At 37.9% G+C, this 19,395-nt stretch overlaps 1 protein-coding gene across 3 annotated transcripts in view; it reads right to left on the bottom strand.

The window, feature by feature from the left end:
• The window catches only part of LOC138161617 (DNA topoisomerase 2-binding protein 1-like), a 54,890-nt gene that overhangs the window by 20,836 nt on the left and 14,659 nt on the right, over positions 1-19,395 (bottom strand). For all 3 annotated transcript variants that reach the window (XM_069088364.1, XM_069088366.1, XM_069088365.1), the window contains 6 exons: positions 16,221-16,537; positions 15,230-15,405; positions 11,987-12,198; positions 10,081-10,364; positions 1,198-1,371; positions 994-1,103 (listed from right to left, as the gene is read on the bottom strand). In XM_069088364.1, coding sequence (XP_068944465.1) covers positions 994-1,103; positions 1,198-1,371; positions 10,081-10,364; positions 11,987-12,198; positions 15,230-15,405; positions 16,221-16,537 — 1,273 coding nt within the window. The remainder of the gene's footprint in view (positions 1-993; positions 1,104-1,197; positions 1,372-10,080; positions 10,365-11,986; positions 12,199-15,229; positions 15,406-16,220; positions 16,538-19,395) is intronic.

The raw sequence follows: 19,395 nt of genomic DNA, 5'->3' as shown, positions 1-19,395 counted from the left end.
GGAAAAGAGGAGACTTATTGGGGAAAAACAATCAGTTCAGTTTTGAGTATCTTAGGTTTAAGATGTCCCTTGGACATCCAGCCTGACATGTCCAAGAGGCAACTGGCAATGTCAGACTGAAACTCAGGGGAAAGACCCCGAGTTATGTATAAGGAGATGGCCATTAAAGCCTTGGGAGCTATTAAATTACTGAGAAAGAGAGTAGGAGATGAGAAGAGTGTCTAGAACGGGAAAAGGTGAACACCTATAGTTACGGAGCAAGCTCTGGATGATGAATCAGCTGAGGAGACTGATGGCAACCTCCAAGAGAGCAATGTCATGGGACATCTAGCAAAAGACACACAATAGCATAAAATGAGGCAGATATAGCAAAAAGGGTTACAACTGAGAAAAGGCCATAAGATCTGGCAATTAAGAGATCACAGAGGGGCAGCCAGGTAGCACAGCGAGTAAGAGCACCGGCCCCAGTGTTGAAAAGACCTGGAGATCGAATCCCGGGCTCAGACACTTAGCACCTACCCAGAAACACCTGGCTGTGTAACCTTGAGCAAGTTACTTAACCCCAATTGCTTAGGGGCGGCTAGGTGGCTCAGCGAGTAAGAGCACCGGCTCCAGTGTTGGGATGACCTGGATCAAATCCGGGCTCAGATACTCAGCACCACACCCAGAAATAACTGGCCGTGTAACCTTGAGCAAGTTACTTAACCCCAATTGCTTTAAAAAAAAAAAAAAGAGATCACAGATCACTTTGATGAAGTCAGAAGATGATTGCAAAGGGGTGAGGAGTAAGGAGAGCAAGTGGAGGATGACAACTTGAGGGAGGTAACAGGGTCCAGAGAAAGTCTTCTAAGGGTGGAGATTTGGGCATATTTGAAGACAGTAGGAAAGGAAGAAGTTGACAGAGAGAGGATGTGAATGAGGAGAGGTGATTGAGGATGCAATCTGTTAAAGAAGACAGAAAGGCATGGAATACATTATTAAATAAACACAAACCTGTAATCTGCCCCAAGGGATGCTGCAATAGTATTGAGTTCACTCTGTTTCTTACTGAGTTTTTTACTAACACATATAACTACATTGTGAAGTGGTTTAGGGTCTTCCTCCTGTATGTAGAAAAAAAATAGATCAACCATAAATAATATTTCAAATAACATTATTATGTAACACCCCTTCTACTGTTAAGTGACCCAGTTCTACCTTTTCCGCTTGGGCATCTTTCAGCACAGGGCTGGCAGTAAGAGCTACTGTGTGGCGAGTGCTATTTGCCAGCGCAAGTTTCAAGTTCTTGCCAATGACTTCTGAAAGTGGGGTACTCATTCTTCTGATTCGTTGACTGGGACCTAATGGAGTTTCCAAGGCTGCCAGAGCATCCTATTGATAAAGGAAACAGATTAACTTAGCTATATAATTACCTGGTGATTTTAAATCCCAAATTTTTTTACTTAGCTTGAAATAAAATATATTTTGTATATATGACAGAGGGGGAAAAAATTCAGATTTTTATGGCAGTCTTGTTTGAAGTACTATAGCAGATTGTTTAAAAACCAAGCCTGCTTGGCAGACTTCAGAAAAACCTGGAAAGACTTATATGAACTGATGCTGAGTGAGGGGAGCAAAACCAAGAGAACATTGTACACAGTTACAGCCACAGTGTTCGATGACTAACCTTGATAGATTTGGCTCTTCTCAGCAATGCAAGGTTTTAAGACAACTCCAAAAGGCTCATGACGGAAAATGCTATATACATTCAGAGAAAGAATTATGGAGTCTGAATGCAGATCAAAGCAAACTATTTGCTCTTTTTTGTTTTGCTTTGTTTCTTCTTTCTTGTGGTTCATTCCACTGGTTGTAATTCTTCTTTACAACATGACTAACATGAAAATATGTTTAATATGAATGTATATGTAAAGCCTATATCAGACTGTATGCCATCATGGGGAGTGGGAGAAAATTTAACACTCAAATTCTTTGTGGAACTGAATGTTGCAAACTAAAAATAAATAAAATTTTAAACGACATTAAAAAAGCCTGTTTAGAAATTTTAAAAATCCTAAAAAAACAACCTCTTACTTAAAAAAAAAAAAAACCAAGCCTGCAAATATTTTACTAGGCTCTGTCATATTTATTTGCCAGAGTCCCAGAATGAAGTAACTGAAATAGGAAATATATAATCAGCATTTACTTATTGCATGAAGGAATATAAATCCCATTAGCCAAAAGAACTATAAGAGTGCAGTTCACAATGTAGCTTCATCACAACCACCTTTGCAGTAGTGTTATCCCCAATTTAAGTTGAAACAGGCTCAGAGAAGTCAAATGACTTACATATGGCCTCAGAGCTAGTAAATATTTTAGCATTTCCAAACCCTGGGCTCAGGTGCTCTAATGCATCAAGTTGCTTATTTTTAATGTATTAAGAAAGGGATACATATAAAAAATGGAAGGATGAATACAATAAGAATAACCACAACTCATGTTTAGACTGTGCTTGAAGGTTTACAAAAGAATTGGTTGTATAAGACAATGGGGTATAGAAATCTATCTTACCCTATAGGAAAATAGAAGGGTAAGGGGAGATGAGAAAGGAGTGGGGGAAGAAAGAGGTAATCCTGGGGTCAGGGAAATGGGAAAGATGGGGAGAAAATCTGGAACTCAAACTCTTGTGGAAGTGAATGTTGAAAACTAAAAACAAATAATTAAAAAGGAGAACTGGTTGTATAAGTATTATTATCCTCATTTTACAGATGAGGAAACCGAGGCTCAGAGATGTTATTTCCCTTGTCTGTGGTTTCATAGTTAGTAAGAAGTAGAGTTGGGATTCAAACCCAGGTCCCCTGAACCCAAGTCCAGCACTCTTTTCACTGTTATTTATCATAAGGGTAGCTATGATGAACAAGGTGGGTAAACTGGGAAAGACAGCATAGCTTAAAACAAGTAACAGAAAGGAGACAGAATGACTCCTGTTTTGTACCTCTTTTCTTCATCAAGAGAATGGTTTTCCTACTATGCAGAACAGATATTGTGTAGAGAGAACTGATGAGAAATCAAGACAAAGGTGGCAAGAAAATATGAGACCCCCCTCAATGCCTGGTCAGTCACATGCAAAAGCCCCTCTAGGAGCCACTGCTGCCCACACTGGTTCTTGTGTAGCACAGTGCCCAACACAGAGGAGGCTCTAATTGGTGCTGACTGATTGACAAGATTTGCAGACAAGTCCACAGACCTCCTGCTGGTCATCTCGAATAAGTCTTGGAGAAAAGGAAAATAATTCAAAGACCCAAAAGGGAAGAAGATGGCACATTTAAAATCTGGATAAATACGCTTGATGTCATTGAAAATGTATATGAAACAGATAAGAGGTTATCACAAAGAACAAGCACAATAGCTCACTTTGAATGGTCATAACAAAATGAATTTCCCTTTTATTTAGTGTCCCTGAACTACAGATTGGGAGAAATAACAGTTAAAAGGTTTCTTAATTTCAGCAAGGCACTTGACAATTTCTTACAACATCCTTTAGGGTGGTTGTGAATATAGGCCATCTCCAACTGGGAAATATTCCACAAATGCTCATATAGATTTGATTACTTATTTTGATAGGAAAAAGCACTCCAAATTCCAATGTTAGAAACAGTGGCTAGGGTCCCAAATCAATCCTCCCAAAGTCTGTTTAATGCATTACTATTTCTGAAGTATATTAGTGGTAGAGAACCTAACCACCATGTGCAAGAATGATTCTTTAGGTAAAAACATTTAGAATTCAAATGTACAATTCCAGTAACAAAAATTGGATCTCTCTCCCTTCTTGGTTTTAGGCATAGGGGTTGACTACGTAGTTGGGTGAATTCCTGTCTGAACATACATTCCAGGACAAGGCATTTGTGTGCCCCAGGTTGTTAGGTTTGAAAATTGTGGCCTTATGCATTATAGTCCATTAAAAGCTTTAGGCCATCATTCCAGAACACGTGAGTTGACTTCTAAAATAAATACTGACGGACTCTGGAGAATGGAGTTTTTGACATTAAAAATTTGTTTTCACAAAGACAAGTAAATATTCCTTGTTGTGTTCTTCTTAATGCTATCCCCTAAGAAGCAAATATTTTGACATCTTTAGGACCAGTTTTTTTTTTTTTTTAAGCAATCGGGGTTAAGTAACTTGCTCAAGGTTACACGGCCAGTTATTTCTGGGTGTGGTGCTAAGTGTCTGAGCCCGGATTCTATTCCCAGGTCATCCCGACACTGGAGCCGGTGCTCTTACTCGCTGAGCCACCTGGCCGCCCAACCAGTTCTTTCTTAAAGAATGATAATCAAAATCAATTAATGGAAAGGGCTTTGCCGTTAGTTGTTTTTCAATATTTTTCTCAATATCTTGAAGACATAAATATGTCAAATGTGTATATGATACAATATTAAATACAAAATTTTTCTATGGATGACAAACTCAAAAAATCAAAATTATCTGAACAAAAATTATCTAAACATTAGAATCAATGAACTAAAAACTGTGAGATTAACTCTAAAAGCGATAAATGTAAGTGCCAATACTTAAAGTAAACTCTGTAAGTATTAGATAAGTGAGAAAACCTGGCTTAATATCATACGGAAAAGTTTGTGGGGAAAAAGGTCTAGGGAGTTTGAATTACCATAGTGTCATACATATAGTTGTAAAAAATAAATAAAATTAGGGACGGCCCCCAATTGCTTAAAAAAAAAATAAATTAAATTAATGCATTACTACATTAACGAAACATCCAGATTGAGAAGGTCAAATAGTTTCACTGAATTCTGGATCGTTAAGCCCACCTTTGGAGTATTGTGGCTCTTGCCTGATGAACACTGGCTTGTTATAAAAACCTATTAACTCAACATAAAGAACTTATTTTTGGCTGTCCAAAACTGGAATGGGGTACGTTGTGAAGAAGTAAGTACCCAATTATTGGAAGCCTTCTCCCAGGGGTGTTATGTGGCTACAAATCATTAAACACCATGACCTCAGAGAAACCAAAACTGCAGGTAACCTAAGGAAAATGGCCACAGCATGTTGTCAAAAATGGCTTGTGACAGAAGTATTGTAAAGACATTATCAAGGAAATTTATGACACGAAAAGGGCAGGCTAATCGTGTAAGAACAAGAGATGACAGATAGGGAAGTCTGAGTGCTACCCCTGAGAAAGAGTTGAGATTTTTTTTTTTCAAATCAGAGAAAGACTTCTAGATGGCAAAGTAAAAGCAGAGACTCACCTGAGCTCTCCCTCAAATCCCTCCAAATACCTTTTAAAAATGACTCTAAACAAATTTTAGAGCAGCAGAATCCACAAAAATTTGGAGTGAAACAAATTTCCAGCCAAAGACAACTTGAAAGTCAATAAGAAAGGTGTGTTGCACCTGGGTGAGAGAAGAGTGCAGTCTAGTGCAGGCTGCACCAGCGTAGACCAAAGCAGGTCTCAGGGCAACTGAATCATTGGCAGCAATGGCAGTTTCCAGACCTCTCAGCCCATAGATGATAAGGTAATCGAATAGCTTGACAGAAGGAGATTACAGAGATCATTTTGCACTGGGGCTGGACTCTGTTGCTTTGCCCATACTTTGTTCTAGGTCACAGTCCTGGGTAGCAGTCCCTGGGCAAGGGGGAGCATTAGCACAGCAGAGCTTGTGGCCACAGTGGAAAGGGGAACCCTCCTCACAGTCCCAGAGCAGAAAAGAGTGCTTGTGGTCATGCACAGATCAGAGCACAAGCCAAGAGAAGAGTAAAACACACCTCTCCTTAGGTCATACCACCTTGGAAGAACCGAAAACTTATAGGTCCCTAGAAGTATCTTTCTTTTTTTTTTTTTTAGAAGTATCTTTCAAAACAGCTACACAAAACCCTTGAAGCTTGGGACAGTTTGCCCTCCACACTGGAAGCAGAGACCTATCTTAATTAACAAAGTCAAGTAATAGGCTGGAAAATGAGCAAACAATGGAAAAAAACTGACTATAGAAAGCTATTATGGTGACAAGGAAAATCCAAACACACACTCAGAAGAAAAGAAAGTCTAGTCTCCTACATCCAAAGCCTCCAAGAAAAATATGAATTGGTCTCAGGCCATAGAAGCGCTCAAAAGGAATTCTGAAAATCAAGTAAGAGAAGTAGAGGAAAATTGAGAAGAGAAATGAAGGTGATGTAAGAAAATCATGAAATAAGTCAACAGCAGAGGCGGCCAGGTGGCTCAGCAAGCAAGAGCGCCGGCCCCAGTGTCGGGATGACCTGGGCATCAAATCTGAGCTCTGATACTTAGCACCACACCCAGAAATAACTGGCCGCGTAACCTTGAGCAAGTTACTTAACCCTGATTGCTTTAAAAAAAAAAAAGAAATAAGTCAACATCTTGGTAAAAGAGACATAAAAAATACTGAAGAAAATACCTTAAAAAACAGACTAGTTCAAATGGTAAAAGAGGGCCAAAAAGCCAAAGAGAAGAATGCCTTAGAAAGCATAATTGACCAATTGGAAAAGGAGGTCCAAAAGCTTACTAAAGAAAATAATGCCTTAAAAATTAGAGTGGAGCAAATGGAAGCTAATGACTTCATGACAAATCAAGAAACAATCAAATAAAACCAAAAGAATGGAAAAAGAAGAAAATGTGAAATATCTAAATGGAAAGACAAATGACCTGAAAAATAGATCCAGGAGAGAGAATTTAAAAATCATTGGACTACCTGAAAGCCATGATCAAAAAGAGCCTAGGCATCATCTTTCAAGAAAATTATCAAGGAAAACTGCCCTGATATTCTAAAACCAGGAGGCAAAATAGACATTGAAAGAATCCACTGATCACCTCCTGAAAGATATCCCAAAATGAAAACTCCCAGGAATATTATAGCCAAATTTCAGAGTTCCCAGGTCAAGGAGAAAATATTATAAGCAGTCAGAAAGAAACAATTCAATTATCATGGAGCCATAATCAGATTAACACAAGATTTTGCAGCTTTTATATTAAAGGATCAGAGGGTTTGAAATATGATATTCCAGAGGGCAAAGGAACTAGGATTAAAACCAAGAATCACCTACCCAGAAAAACTGAGTATATAATCCATGAAGGGAAAAAATACACATTCAATGAGATAGAGATATTTCAAGCATTCTTGAGAAAAGACCAGAGCTACATAGAAAATGTGACTTTCAAATACAAGCCTCAAGAGAACCATAAAAAGGTAAAAAGGAAAGAGAAATCATAAGGGACTCACTAAAGTTATAATGTTTACATTCCTACAGGGGAAGATAATATTTGTAACTCATACATTCTTTCTCATTATTAGAGTAGTTAAAAGGAATATAGATAGGTAAGACAGAGTGCAAAGGTGTGAGCTGAATATTAAAGGGATGATATCTAAAAAATAAAATTATGGAGAGAGGAATGTATTTGGAGAAAGAGAAAGGGAGAGGTAGAATGGGGTAAATTATCTCACATAAGAGGCAAGAAAAAGCTTTTACAATGGAAGGGAAGAGGGGGGAGGTGAGGGGAAATGAGCAAACCTTACTCTCATGAGAACTGGCTCAAAGAGGGAATAAATCCACATCCAATTGGGTATAGAAATCTATCCTACCCTACAGCAAAGTAGGGGGGAAGGGGAAAAGAGAAGGGGAGAGGGTGACAGATGGGAGGGCAAATTGGGGGAGCGGGAAAGTCAAAAGCAATACACTTTTGAGGAGGGACAGGATGAAAGGACAGAGAACAGAATAAAGAGGGAGTGGAACAGGCTCTGATAAAGGCTGTGCTTTCTTTCACAACATGACTACTATGGAAGTGTTTTGCATGACTACACATGTATAACCTATATTGAATTGCCTGCTGTCTCAATGAAGGAGGGTGAGGAGAGAGGAGGTGAGAGAATTTAGAGCTTACAAGTTCGAAAAAATGCATGTTAAAAATTATTTTACATTAACTGGGGAAAAATAAAATACTTTAAAAAAATTTTTTAAATTGAGCTTCAAAAAAAAAAAAAGACCTCTAGTGTATGGGGTAGGTCTAATATATGGACAAAAACTGTATAGAATGAGAAAGCATAGAAAGATTATAATATGAATGACACTCTAGGACTCATAAATTCAAAACATCAAATTACACTAGAGGGATCCCAGAGGAAGACAATAGCAATTTGGAAATGAAATTATATTTACAAAGGTAAAAATTAGTGAGGATGCAAGTCTAGGCAAGTAAAAACTTAGAAAAAGCATACAGCTGTCTTCAAATATTCAAAGACCTGCCATACCACAGGGTATATGCTTTAAGATGTACATTGCTTTAGTTAACAACTTGTATGTGTGTGTGTGTCTTTAGTTAATAACTCACATTTATAAAGTGCTCTCCTCACAAAACTCTATCCTATCAAATAGGTTTTATTATCTCCATTACAAATTAAGAAACTAAGGATCTGAAAGGAGATTAACTACTTGAACTTATATAACATAGCTAGTAAGAGTCTGAGGTAGGATTTAAACTGAAGTATCTTGACTCCAAATCCAATGGCCTACCTACTATGCAATGCTGCCTTTCTATAAGGCAGGACTATGAAAAATGCATGGAAGCTGTTACAAGGAAGTAGATAATGGCTCAGAATAAAGGAAAACAATGGAATGAGGTACCTTGTGAAGTGGCAAATTCCCCACTATTGGAAGCACACAAAAAGTAGCTGGAGGATGACAAGTCAGGGACATGGTAGAAAGGATTCCTTCGTTAGACTAGATGATTGGACTAGATGATGTCTAAGGCCTCTTCCAACTCCAAAATTATATGACTTCATATTATGTATGGTATAGGTAGATCATCATTTCAATTTTTAATTAAAATTCTTATTTTCCCATAGTACTAGCTTATGATTTTATCCTATTTTTTTTTTTAAATGAAGTTCTTGGGTCCATGGCTAAAGAGAACTTTCTTCTATCAAAAGCCACTGACCAATGGGGGGAAAAAACTGAGGGACATAAGTAAAAAGTAAAAAGTCATTTTAATTTAGTTTCTTTTTTGTCTTTACTAATGAGAAGTGTTAAATGTTTCACTCACTTTAAAATTTAAGGAGTTTAAAACTAGAGGTAGCTGAACAAAGAAATGCAATCCAAAGATTATATCTTATACCCAGACTTGTTGGTTTACTGAACAGAAAAGACGGTATACGTTCAAAAGTCCAGCTTTTTTATACTAAAGGATGGGAAAAAAGACAAAACAAAAAGACAAAAAACATGTGAAGAAGAGAGGTAAGAGCTGCAAAGATCTAGAGTGATGAGTATGAAATACTTTTAACTGCAGAAAGAGGTCACTGACTAATACAAAAGAAATAATAATTTTGCATGAGTGAAATATAAGTTAAAATTATATACACCTCGATAAAGGGCCTTTGAAGATCTTCATTACAGTCCTCCTTCAAGATAGGACATTACTACTGTGTGTGTGTGTAGGTGTATGTGTGTGTGATGTACCCAGAAATACCTATTTGTAGTTCACAAAATGGCCATGAGTATTAATGATAGCTAACCTTTATGTGGTACTTTGAAATTTGCGAAATACTTTGTATATACATTAACTCATTTGTTAAGATACCTCAATTGTCTAAGTGTATGGACAGATAGCTCTTGCCTAATAACACACAGCCTTTAGCAGTGGAGCCAAATTCAGAATCAGGACTGGAATTGACCTTAGTAATCATTTGGTCCAATCTCTTCATCTTACAGATGAGGAAACTGATTCAGAGAGGTGAAATGATCTGCTTCAAAGACCACACAGAAGAGATGGGACTAGAACCCAGGTCTCCTGACTTTTCAGTAGTCTATTATAATTACTCCTAACTACTACTATTCTTTAAGTCTACTATCTGTAAAGGTGTAACATACCAGGGACTGTCTAAAATCTATAATGTACTAGAAGTTAAATCAACAACCTTTTTTATTTTCCCTTATTTTATACAGATAATGTCAATAATCCAAATTTACTTGCTAACACCTTTGGGAAAATCTATGGTACCACATGATAAGAGGTCATGGAAGATTTGGTGTTAGCCATTTAAACTATAAGGCTGAGAATATTAAAACCAAAGAGTTCTTACCTTTACATCAAAAGAAGGTTTGAAAAGTTTGTCTTTGGAGAGAAATTTAGATGGCGTGTCAAGGTGCAGGGAAGGCTCTTTCTGAAGTGGCCGTACTTCAACTGGAGGGGCTGAGGACTTTCTGTTGTGTTGTGAAATCACAGTATGAAAAGTTTTACTCTGGAACCTGTTTACATCTAAAGGTGTAACAGCTGGTCTTCTTTCAGGTTCCAGCACTGTGCTAGAATTCTCTGAAGTATCTGAATAAGTCCTGTCTACTGTCATCTGAGTTTCAAAACTTTCTTCTGCAGGATTAAAAGAAATAATACAAATATGAACCAATAATGCCCTCAATCCTCAACCCCTAGTTTAAAAGCTAAAGTCCTATCAAATACAAATTTGATGGTCCATCTATTTTCTTTTTTCCTTGACATCTTTTGTTTTTATATACATTATTTATGGATATGACAGCCTCATCTGCCCCTCGTAACAGTTAAGCCAAGCTCTATGATACTTAGATCTGACAGTAGATGCAATATTCTACACACAGTGACCAATACCTTTCTATGGAAAGGAGGGACATATGCTGTACTGATTTTTATTATACCTTTACAATAACAGGGTAGCTTGCAGTAAATTAAATCTATATTGGAACAGGCTTACATCTGCATCACTGAAAATAGTTATTTTAGAAAATGTGCAGGCTCAATTCATCTCTAGGGGAAAAAAAGGAGAGTGCTCTTTCAAAAACATTCTTTAGCAATTTGTATTTTTAAAATACAACTTAAAGTGAATATAATTAATGTAATTTATAGATCTTTTTGTGAGAAAACTAAAGTCCACACTATAATGTGCTCATCTTTACTCAATTTCTTTTCATTATTATTATGCCTGAATGATACTCACAAGACATTCCATACCTGCAGGTAAGGTAGGTGTTAAATGTCTGCAAGTCACTGGCAGAATCAAATATATAAATAAAATTGCTGTATATTTATAACTACAAAGAACGAAAACATAGGTCGCTTATGTTTTTAGAGAAACAATGAAAGTTTAACAATTTGATCAAAATTATTAGGTCTTCATGTCATATTTGTTGAATTTCCCAACTGTTTGGAGAGTTCAGAGAGCTGTTCCTAGCACTCTTCTCTGACTTTTCAACAGTTTGTTCTGAAATAACACCAATGAAGAGATGTTACAGAGCAAGGGTTCTTAAACTGGAGTCTATGAACTTAAAAATAAATTTTCTTCTATTTCAATTTAATTTTCCTAAGCAATCCCATGTTTTTTACTTTGAACACTTAAACACATTATTCTGAGAATGGTTCCAGCATCAGCAGACCACCAGAGGGATCTATGATACTTAGAGGTAAAGGACTCCTAATAGAGAGGGTTCCCATTCTATTTTAATTGCATGGCAGCAGCACTAAGTAGAACCCAGACCTTCCGGTTTTACCACTTGTTCTTGTTCTACATCAGTTATTTAAATTTTTTTTTGAGAGACTATGGAAACATCCTTAAGTTGTTGTATATCTTAGATTACAGATGATGAAAATTACCTGTGCCATATTTCCAACCCCAAACAATTTAAGAGAGTAACCTATTAGGCTTTAATTGGACTTTAAAATACAAGTGCCCAAACTACAAAAGCAAAAATCAAAGCTCTTTCCTAGGACAGAACCCCAGTATAATTCAGTATACCTCCCACTAAGTTGTTTTGCTCCAACAATAGAATGTAAGATCTATGGGAACAGGGACTGCTTTCATTTTTGTTTTTGAGTACCTTGCACAGTCATTCGATAAATTGATGTTGCTTTGAGTGAGTTTCATTTGTAAAATAAGAGTTTGTTTGAACTAGTACAACTATGATCCCATGAATCAACTAATGATAGAAATATTCATAACAAAACAAAGTCAAATTGTCAACCTTGTTTGGGTAGATTTCCAACTATGAACTTGCACTCATTGGCTCTCTTCCCCAACTTGGCAGTCTCGATTATCCAAGCCATAGACACTGCAGGCAATCCCCACTTTTGTGCAGCTTGATATTTAGAACCATCTGGTTGTTTCACTATAAGATGGGTACTGGCAAGCATGTCATTCTTTTCACTGTCCTTGCGCACAAAGAATTCTTGAACTCTGAAATTGATGATGCAGACATTTAATAAGCTGACTTGGCTAATACAATAATCTGGGCTGAAAGCAAACAATAAGGGATGCTGCTGGACAAGATATAGTTAAATTCCTCTAACTAAAAAAACCCAGAATGTTACAAAAATCATTACCAGGGATAACCACTGTTATTTTACAAAAATGCAAGATGCAAATATTCCCACAAGTAATAACACATTTTTTTTAACCTATGCAATTATTTATCTACTTACCTTCATTCTAGAAAAAGGCACATGAAAGGCAAGCAGAACAGAGAGCAGGAAACAATAATACTTCCTATCCATAAAGCTATTCTCAACTCTCAAGAGCTTTCATATACAAATCTCATTTGATCTTCACAACAAAGCAGTGATGTTGGATAGGAAAGAATATTTCACCATTTTACGGGGAAGAAAACTGAAGCAGACAAATGTTAAGGACTTACCTACTGATAAAATGACAGAGCTTGGTAGAAGGGAAATGAGGTAGTAGGAGTGTGCCAAACTTGTTCTGTTCCACCCCTCAAGGAATGGAATAGAATGGGACACCAAAATAAAAAACAGCAGGATACCTTTCTGCTAGGTGTTAGGGAGGACACCCTAATGTGTAAAAAGCTTGGAAACTTATAGACAAGAGAACATACAATACAACCACACCCAAACTACTTTGTGCCTATTTGAAATGGGAAAATGAACAATGGGTAGGAGTGTTCAGATTATCTGCCTTGAGAAAATGTGAACAGTTACCTAAAAAGCTACTTTTTCTCCTCAAATTCCCATTTGGGGCTGGGAAAAGTATATTCTGAAGAAATTTTACTAATTAGCCTGATAGCCATGTAGCAGCTTACTGAGAGGCAATGTGGTCTAGAGAAGGAAATGTAAAAGCCTGATGTGAGCCCCAACTCTACCACACACTGCAACCAAACAACGATATACAATCATCCCTCTGTCCTGTTTTCCTTATCTCTAAAATGTCAATACTAGCTGCTTTTGAGAAGTTTTTCTTTTAAAAGATAATTCATTTTTTTGTTTTCCACATCACTTTCATTTCCACATATATTCCTGCTCCCTCCCCTATCCAGTTAGCAATCCCTTTTAAGGAAGATAGAAGATGGGGATGAGGGGAGAGAAGCAGTTCAGCAAAACTCTCATGTCTTCAGAATTCAACAGTATATAATATTTTACACTCAGAGTTCCCCCAGCAAAGAAGGAACAGAGCTGCATGTTTTCATCTCTTCCCTGGGGTAGAGCTTAAGTCATTCTTAACTGCAAAGCTTTCACTTTATTTCTTTCTTTCTTTCAAGGCTGCAGTCATTGTGGGGACACCGTTTTCCTGGTTCTGCTTCCTTCACCCCTGCATCCCTTTCCATGAATCTTCCTAAAAAGATGTTGACATTTTACTGGGGAAAGGGCAGAGAGTGACAGACAGGGCAGGGACACAGGTAAATAAAAAACACAGTAGGGTAAGGAGAGATCTAGAAAAAGCATAATAGGATGGAGAGTGGGTGGGAGAAACTAGGGAAGAACACCTAGAGGAGGAGAGGGGAGCTGAATACTGAAGAAGAATCCTCAAGGATGGAGGTAAGAAAAGAGTGTATTTGGGGTGGCTAGGTGGCACAGGGAGTAAAGTGCCGGCCCCGGAGTCAGGAGGACCTGAGTTTGGTTCCAGCCTCAGACACTTAACACCCACACAAAAAAACTAGCCGTGTAACCTTGGGCAAGTTACTTAACCCCAACTGCCCTCCAAAAGGCAAAAAAAAAAAAAAAGGCTGTATCCAAGGCACAGGGATCACCTGGGCTGGAATACACAATGACAGAATGGCACATCCAGCTTGGGAGAGAGAAGAATGTGTAAAAGGGAGTGTTAGGAACTAAGGCTACAAAAGGAAGTTTGGAAGCTGAATGGGAAGCACTTTAAATACCAGGCTAACGGTCTTGTTACACTACAGAGGGAATTGGGAGTCACTGAAGGTTTCTGAGCCTGTGAGTGACATGGTCAGACCTGTACTTCAGAGATTGTTCTTGCAGCTGAGTGAAGGATGCATTGGAGAGGGAAGAGCCTGGAGGCAGGGAGGCCAACTGAGGGCTGTCACAATGGTTGAGGAGAATAGATAATTAGGGTCTAAATTAGGGTAGTAGAAGTATGACTGGAGAAAAAGAATGAACAAAAAGCACTATGCTAGGAGCTGAGGATATAAACACAAATGTGAGACAGTTCCTGCCTTCAAGAAGCTCCCATTCTAACAGGGGAGACAAAGTTGTGTTCTAGGGAATCACAAGAATGGTGAGTGGGGCCATCACTAGGGCCAGTCTCTGCTGTCTAGGCCCTTCACGAATTATTAGTACCAGCAGAGAAAAGCACCATGTTAGCTGGCATGATATGCAAGGTAGATGGAAGAAGAGTACAGTCTTGGGGTAGCTAGAGAGAGTGAGTTAGGTGAGTCTGCTCTCATTCACATCAATCAGAACAGCACTTGTCCTGGGGAGGCTCCAAAGGTGAGGAAAGAGTGTGGAGGAGCAGGGCAAACAACATTTCTGAGGAAAGATGAACATGAAGGGGAGAGATGCAAAAGCTCTTATAAAGAAAGACTTGTTAAGTGCAGTGAATGATATGGGGAAGTGAGGGAGAAGATGTCTCTGGAGTCTGAAATCTTGGTGCCTGGAAAAATCATGGAACCACTAACAGAAACAGGAGAGTTTTAGAATGGGGCAGATTTGAGGGTAGTCATTTATTAATTAAAACCCTAATTTCCATTCAGTTTTGGACATATCAGATTTGAGGTGCCAATAAGACATTCATTCAGATGGAGATAATTATAAGGCACAGGAAAGGTGGCCTGGAACTGAGCAGAGGAATAGGTCAGTTTCAGTGATTCACACTATAGTATGTGTGGCCTATTCAAATAGCACTCCCTTTACGTCATTACTTTACACACATATATTGTACATATGGACAAAGACAAGTTCTATTTTGCATGTTTTAAAGTACACCAAGGCTATATGCTAATGAGAAGGCATACCTTGCTCCAAGCAGGCTTGCTAAGTATACCAAGGAATCTTTCTCTGCTCCAATAAATTGGCTGAATGAAAGAACACAATTTTCTAAAGGAGTACCACTTCCTTCCAACACTGGTACTGGTGTGAAGAGTGGATTCGATTTCGGGTCAAAAATAATTTGTTGTTCAACACAAGTAATCTTGCAAGAGAGAAAACAAAAACAAGAATAAGGTTTCAAGGCATAATGTAAATTCAATTATAAAAACTCTTGTCTAGATGGGAACCATTAATTATATCTTAGTTGCAAAATTTGATTTTATTTATTCTCAATATAATTTTAATCTATATGTATTCATATATGAACACAAATACATACATACACACACACACACCCCCCTTTACTGAGAATAAATACGGAAAAAACTTTCAATTAAGAAGTAAACAAGCACAGTAGAGAGAGGGCTGGCCTTGTCGTCAGAAAGACCTAGGTTCAAGTCCTGCCTCTGATACCTACTGTCTGGGTAACCCATGGCCAATCACTTAACTTCTCAGAATCTTAGGTGTTAATAATAAAGGGAATTTCCTCATCAGCAGTTCACTAGAGCAATGAAATAACAGGTCTGATAAAAAAAAATTCTCTCCAGCACACCATATAAAGATTTATTAAAGGTAGTTCATTAGATGAGAATATTAATATCTATCAGATTGGCCCCCATTTTAGGTCACGGAACCATGCTTTACAATTGCATCTCTCTGCACCTCCCTCTCCCCCACAGAAGGGTCACTTTTAAAAGCAATTACTTCTTAAATGATAACATTTGCTTTGTTTCTGAATTCTAACTCAAGACTGCTCAGCATAAAATAAACATAAAAATGTTTATTACAGCAGAACTGTATATGCAATAACAATCAACAACCAATGGGTTCATAGCTATCCTTCAATCACAAATTCTGATCAGTCTGTTTCTAACAATGTTACTTGCTGATGTTTTAACTGCTATAGTTTCCTCTTACCAGCCATGTATTTGTAACAACTTCTCCTACAGTTGACTCCACTTCACACCCCAGTAAAGGAACCACAGCATAGTCAGCAATAGTTCTGCTTTGGAGGGGCAGAATTTTTCCAGCATTTTCTTTAATAACGTCGACAATGCAAGATTCATCTTCTTCACTAAAACCCACAACAAGGAACTTCTTCCGGCTAAACAAACCTTCAATAATTGTAGAAGTCTCAGGCAGTGAATTGTGGCTGAGGAAAGACTGGCTATCCCCTTGTACAGTAGAATGAGTGGAATCATTAAAGATTCCAGTTTCTGACTTCTCACCTTCATCTAAAGAGAGAAAGAAAAAAGTTTTCTCAATGGGAGCAAATTCATATTCCAACTATAATTTGTTGCTGAAGTTATTAGGACCATGAGTCACATAACCGGTTTTTTCAGGCACTCTCACATGTACTCTCAAAAGGCCAGTAATATTCAATTAAGGAGAGCACCAAAGAGATAAAGAAAATAATTTTAAACAGCATATTTGCCAATAAATTACAATAGAACCACAATACTTTTGGATATCTCGATCAAGCCTCAATGTGCACCTACCCCGCCCTGCCCTCTCTCTCTCTCAGAAGAAATGGTCAGAGAAGAAGAAGAGCTGGATCAGATCAAGCGTACATCAAGAAATTCAAGATGGAAGTAATATGATTTTGAAAAAACTGAGGGACTGATTTTCAAGATATCCTAAATAAGGGAAAATACTGAACAACTTGGAGGAAAATCACAGATTATAATATGTTCCGACTTGCCTCCACTCTCCGCCCCCCCAGCAACTGACAAGATCAAGATGGAATCAGAACTCCTAGAAATGGATGCCTCATTTTATAAAGGGTTAAAGTGAGACCCAGAACTTCAATGACTTGTTTAAAATCACACTAACAGAAAGAAGCTGGGAGACTTGAACTCAGGCTCTCCTAACCCCAAATTCTATATATTCTTTTTACTTAATCACACTCACTTCTAAGGACCTTCTCAGAAAGATACATGAATCTTCAAAAGATATTAGCAATCTACACAGAAACAACAGATGAAGAATGTCTATTCTCCAGATTATGGCACACAGTTGTGTGCAAGTCTCTTAATGTGTTTATACTGTATATATGTGTATATACTGGACAGGAACTACAGATGAATTGTAAGTTGGTCCTAGGATAAAAAAAGAGTAACAAGTCAGACTAACTAGCATATGTAAACTATCTAGTACTTTCAACAACTCCAATGTGTTTCCCAAGCCTCTTAACACTAATATTCTCCCAATGATGCCTATGTGGATGCAAATCTTCTAAGGATCAAAATCTCTGGAAGTAACAAATAATTTAAAAGGGAAATGGATGTAGACTATTATCATCAAGGTAGCCTACTGTAGAGCACAAACCATTAAAAAAAATGGTAACTGGAAAAGGAAGGACAACACTAACAGAAAGCTGAAGTTGTGTGTTGGTACCTGTGGAATTTTTTTTTTAGTTAGTATTATTTTTGTTTTTGTAGCATGTACACTTCCCACATTCTTCCCTAAAGTCCTTTTCAGCGGGCAATACTTTAAAATAAATAAAATGTCTCTAAAACTAATAAAGAAACCCAAGTCTCTTAAAAGTTAAGTTATATTCCACACACATGAACACCCACTACTGAAAAGAAAGAGGAAGTAGTTATCTTTTCATATATCTCCTTTATAGCCAAATTTGCCCAGTCATTTTAACTTTGCAGCATTCAGATTCACTTTTTTTGCTGTAGTATACATTGTCAGAATCACTGAGGCAGCTAGTAGAACAGTGGATGGAGCAATGAACCTGGGAGTCCTAAAGACCTAAGTTCAAACCTGGCCTCAGACACTTACTAGTTGTATGTCCCTGGGCAAGTCCCTTAACTTGTCTCCCTCAGTTTCCTTATCTGTAAAATGGAGATGATCACAGCACCTACCTCCCAGGGTGGTCATGAGGATCCAATGTGACCACATTTAGAGTGCCTACTACATAGTAAGAGTTATATGAATGCCAAATATTATTATTGTGTATTATTTTCCCAGTTCTGCTTATTTTTTTTTTTTTTTGTTATCAGCTATCATCCCCTCTCTATTCTTCATGTTTACTATTCCTTACATCATGTCACATTGCACTGCATTCATGTTGCAGTCTATTGAGGCATTCCCTATTGCTGGGCGCCTACTTTGCTTCCTGTTCCTTGCTGTTCACCTGGCTGCACCACTTTGGGACTTCTAAGTGGCTTCCTCACCAAGCCCCAGGAAACTCGGGATATCTTCATCAGCCTACAAGATGCCGTCAGCCTTGCTTTGGCAAGACACCTCTGGTCTGTCACTGGACAGTGAGGCCATGAACACCAAAACGCCACTTAAGGAGAATACTCAGGCCAGACATTTCCTCACTTCTCACCCAGCTGCACTACTTTGGGACATATAGGTACTCTCCTCCATGCCCATGTGTTGGGTACCTTCCCCAAGCTACCAACCACACACCACTCCTACCCTTTGCTTTTCAGCTTCTTTTTGTGTTTTCTCCTTTTCCATTAGATTTGAGGGCAGGGACTATCTTTCTTTTTTTTATTTGTATCCCCAATAATTAGTTTAGTGCCAGGGGCTTAATGTTTATTGACTGACTGGTTGCCATTATAAATATTTTTGTGTCTGTGGAACCTTTCTTTTAGTCATTAAACTCCTTGGGGAATATACATAATAAAGGGTACTCTAGGCCAAAGGGTCCAGTCACTTTCTCAGCATTATTCAAAACTGATTTCCAAAAGATTCTACCAATTTACAGTTCCATCAATGATACCTTAGTATATCATCTTTCCACAACTTTTTCCAACATGGACAATTACCCTTTTTAGTCATTTTTTGGGGGGGTCAATTTACCATATTAGCATAGAATGTTAAAAGATCTAGAGAAAAGGTTTGCAAAATATTGTATGAATTTCCTAGAGAAGATTTATGAGAGGACATGGATAACGATCACAAGATGAGAAAGCATGAATAGGATACATTAGAGGGAGGGCCTATATTTGAGATGACAAATACATCAAAGTATTGCCACGTGGTGTGTGTGTGTGTGTGTGTGTGTGTGTGTGTGTGTGTGTGAGAGAGAGAGAGAGAGAGAGAGAGAGAGAGAGAGAGAGAGAGAGAGAGA

This window comes from Petaurus breviceps, unplaced genomic scaffold, assembly GCF_028583685.1.
Source record: "Petaurus breviceps papuanus isolate PSGF00001 unplaced genomic scaffold, PetGlider_PUasm1.0 185, whole genome shotgun sequence".
Lineage (NCBI taxonomy): Eukaryota > Metazoa > Chordata > Mammalia > Diprotodontia > Petauridae > Petaurus > Petaurus breviceps.
Note: the sequence above shows the minus strand (reverse complement) of the source record. Positions and strands in the feature narration are given on the sequence as shown.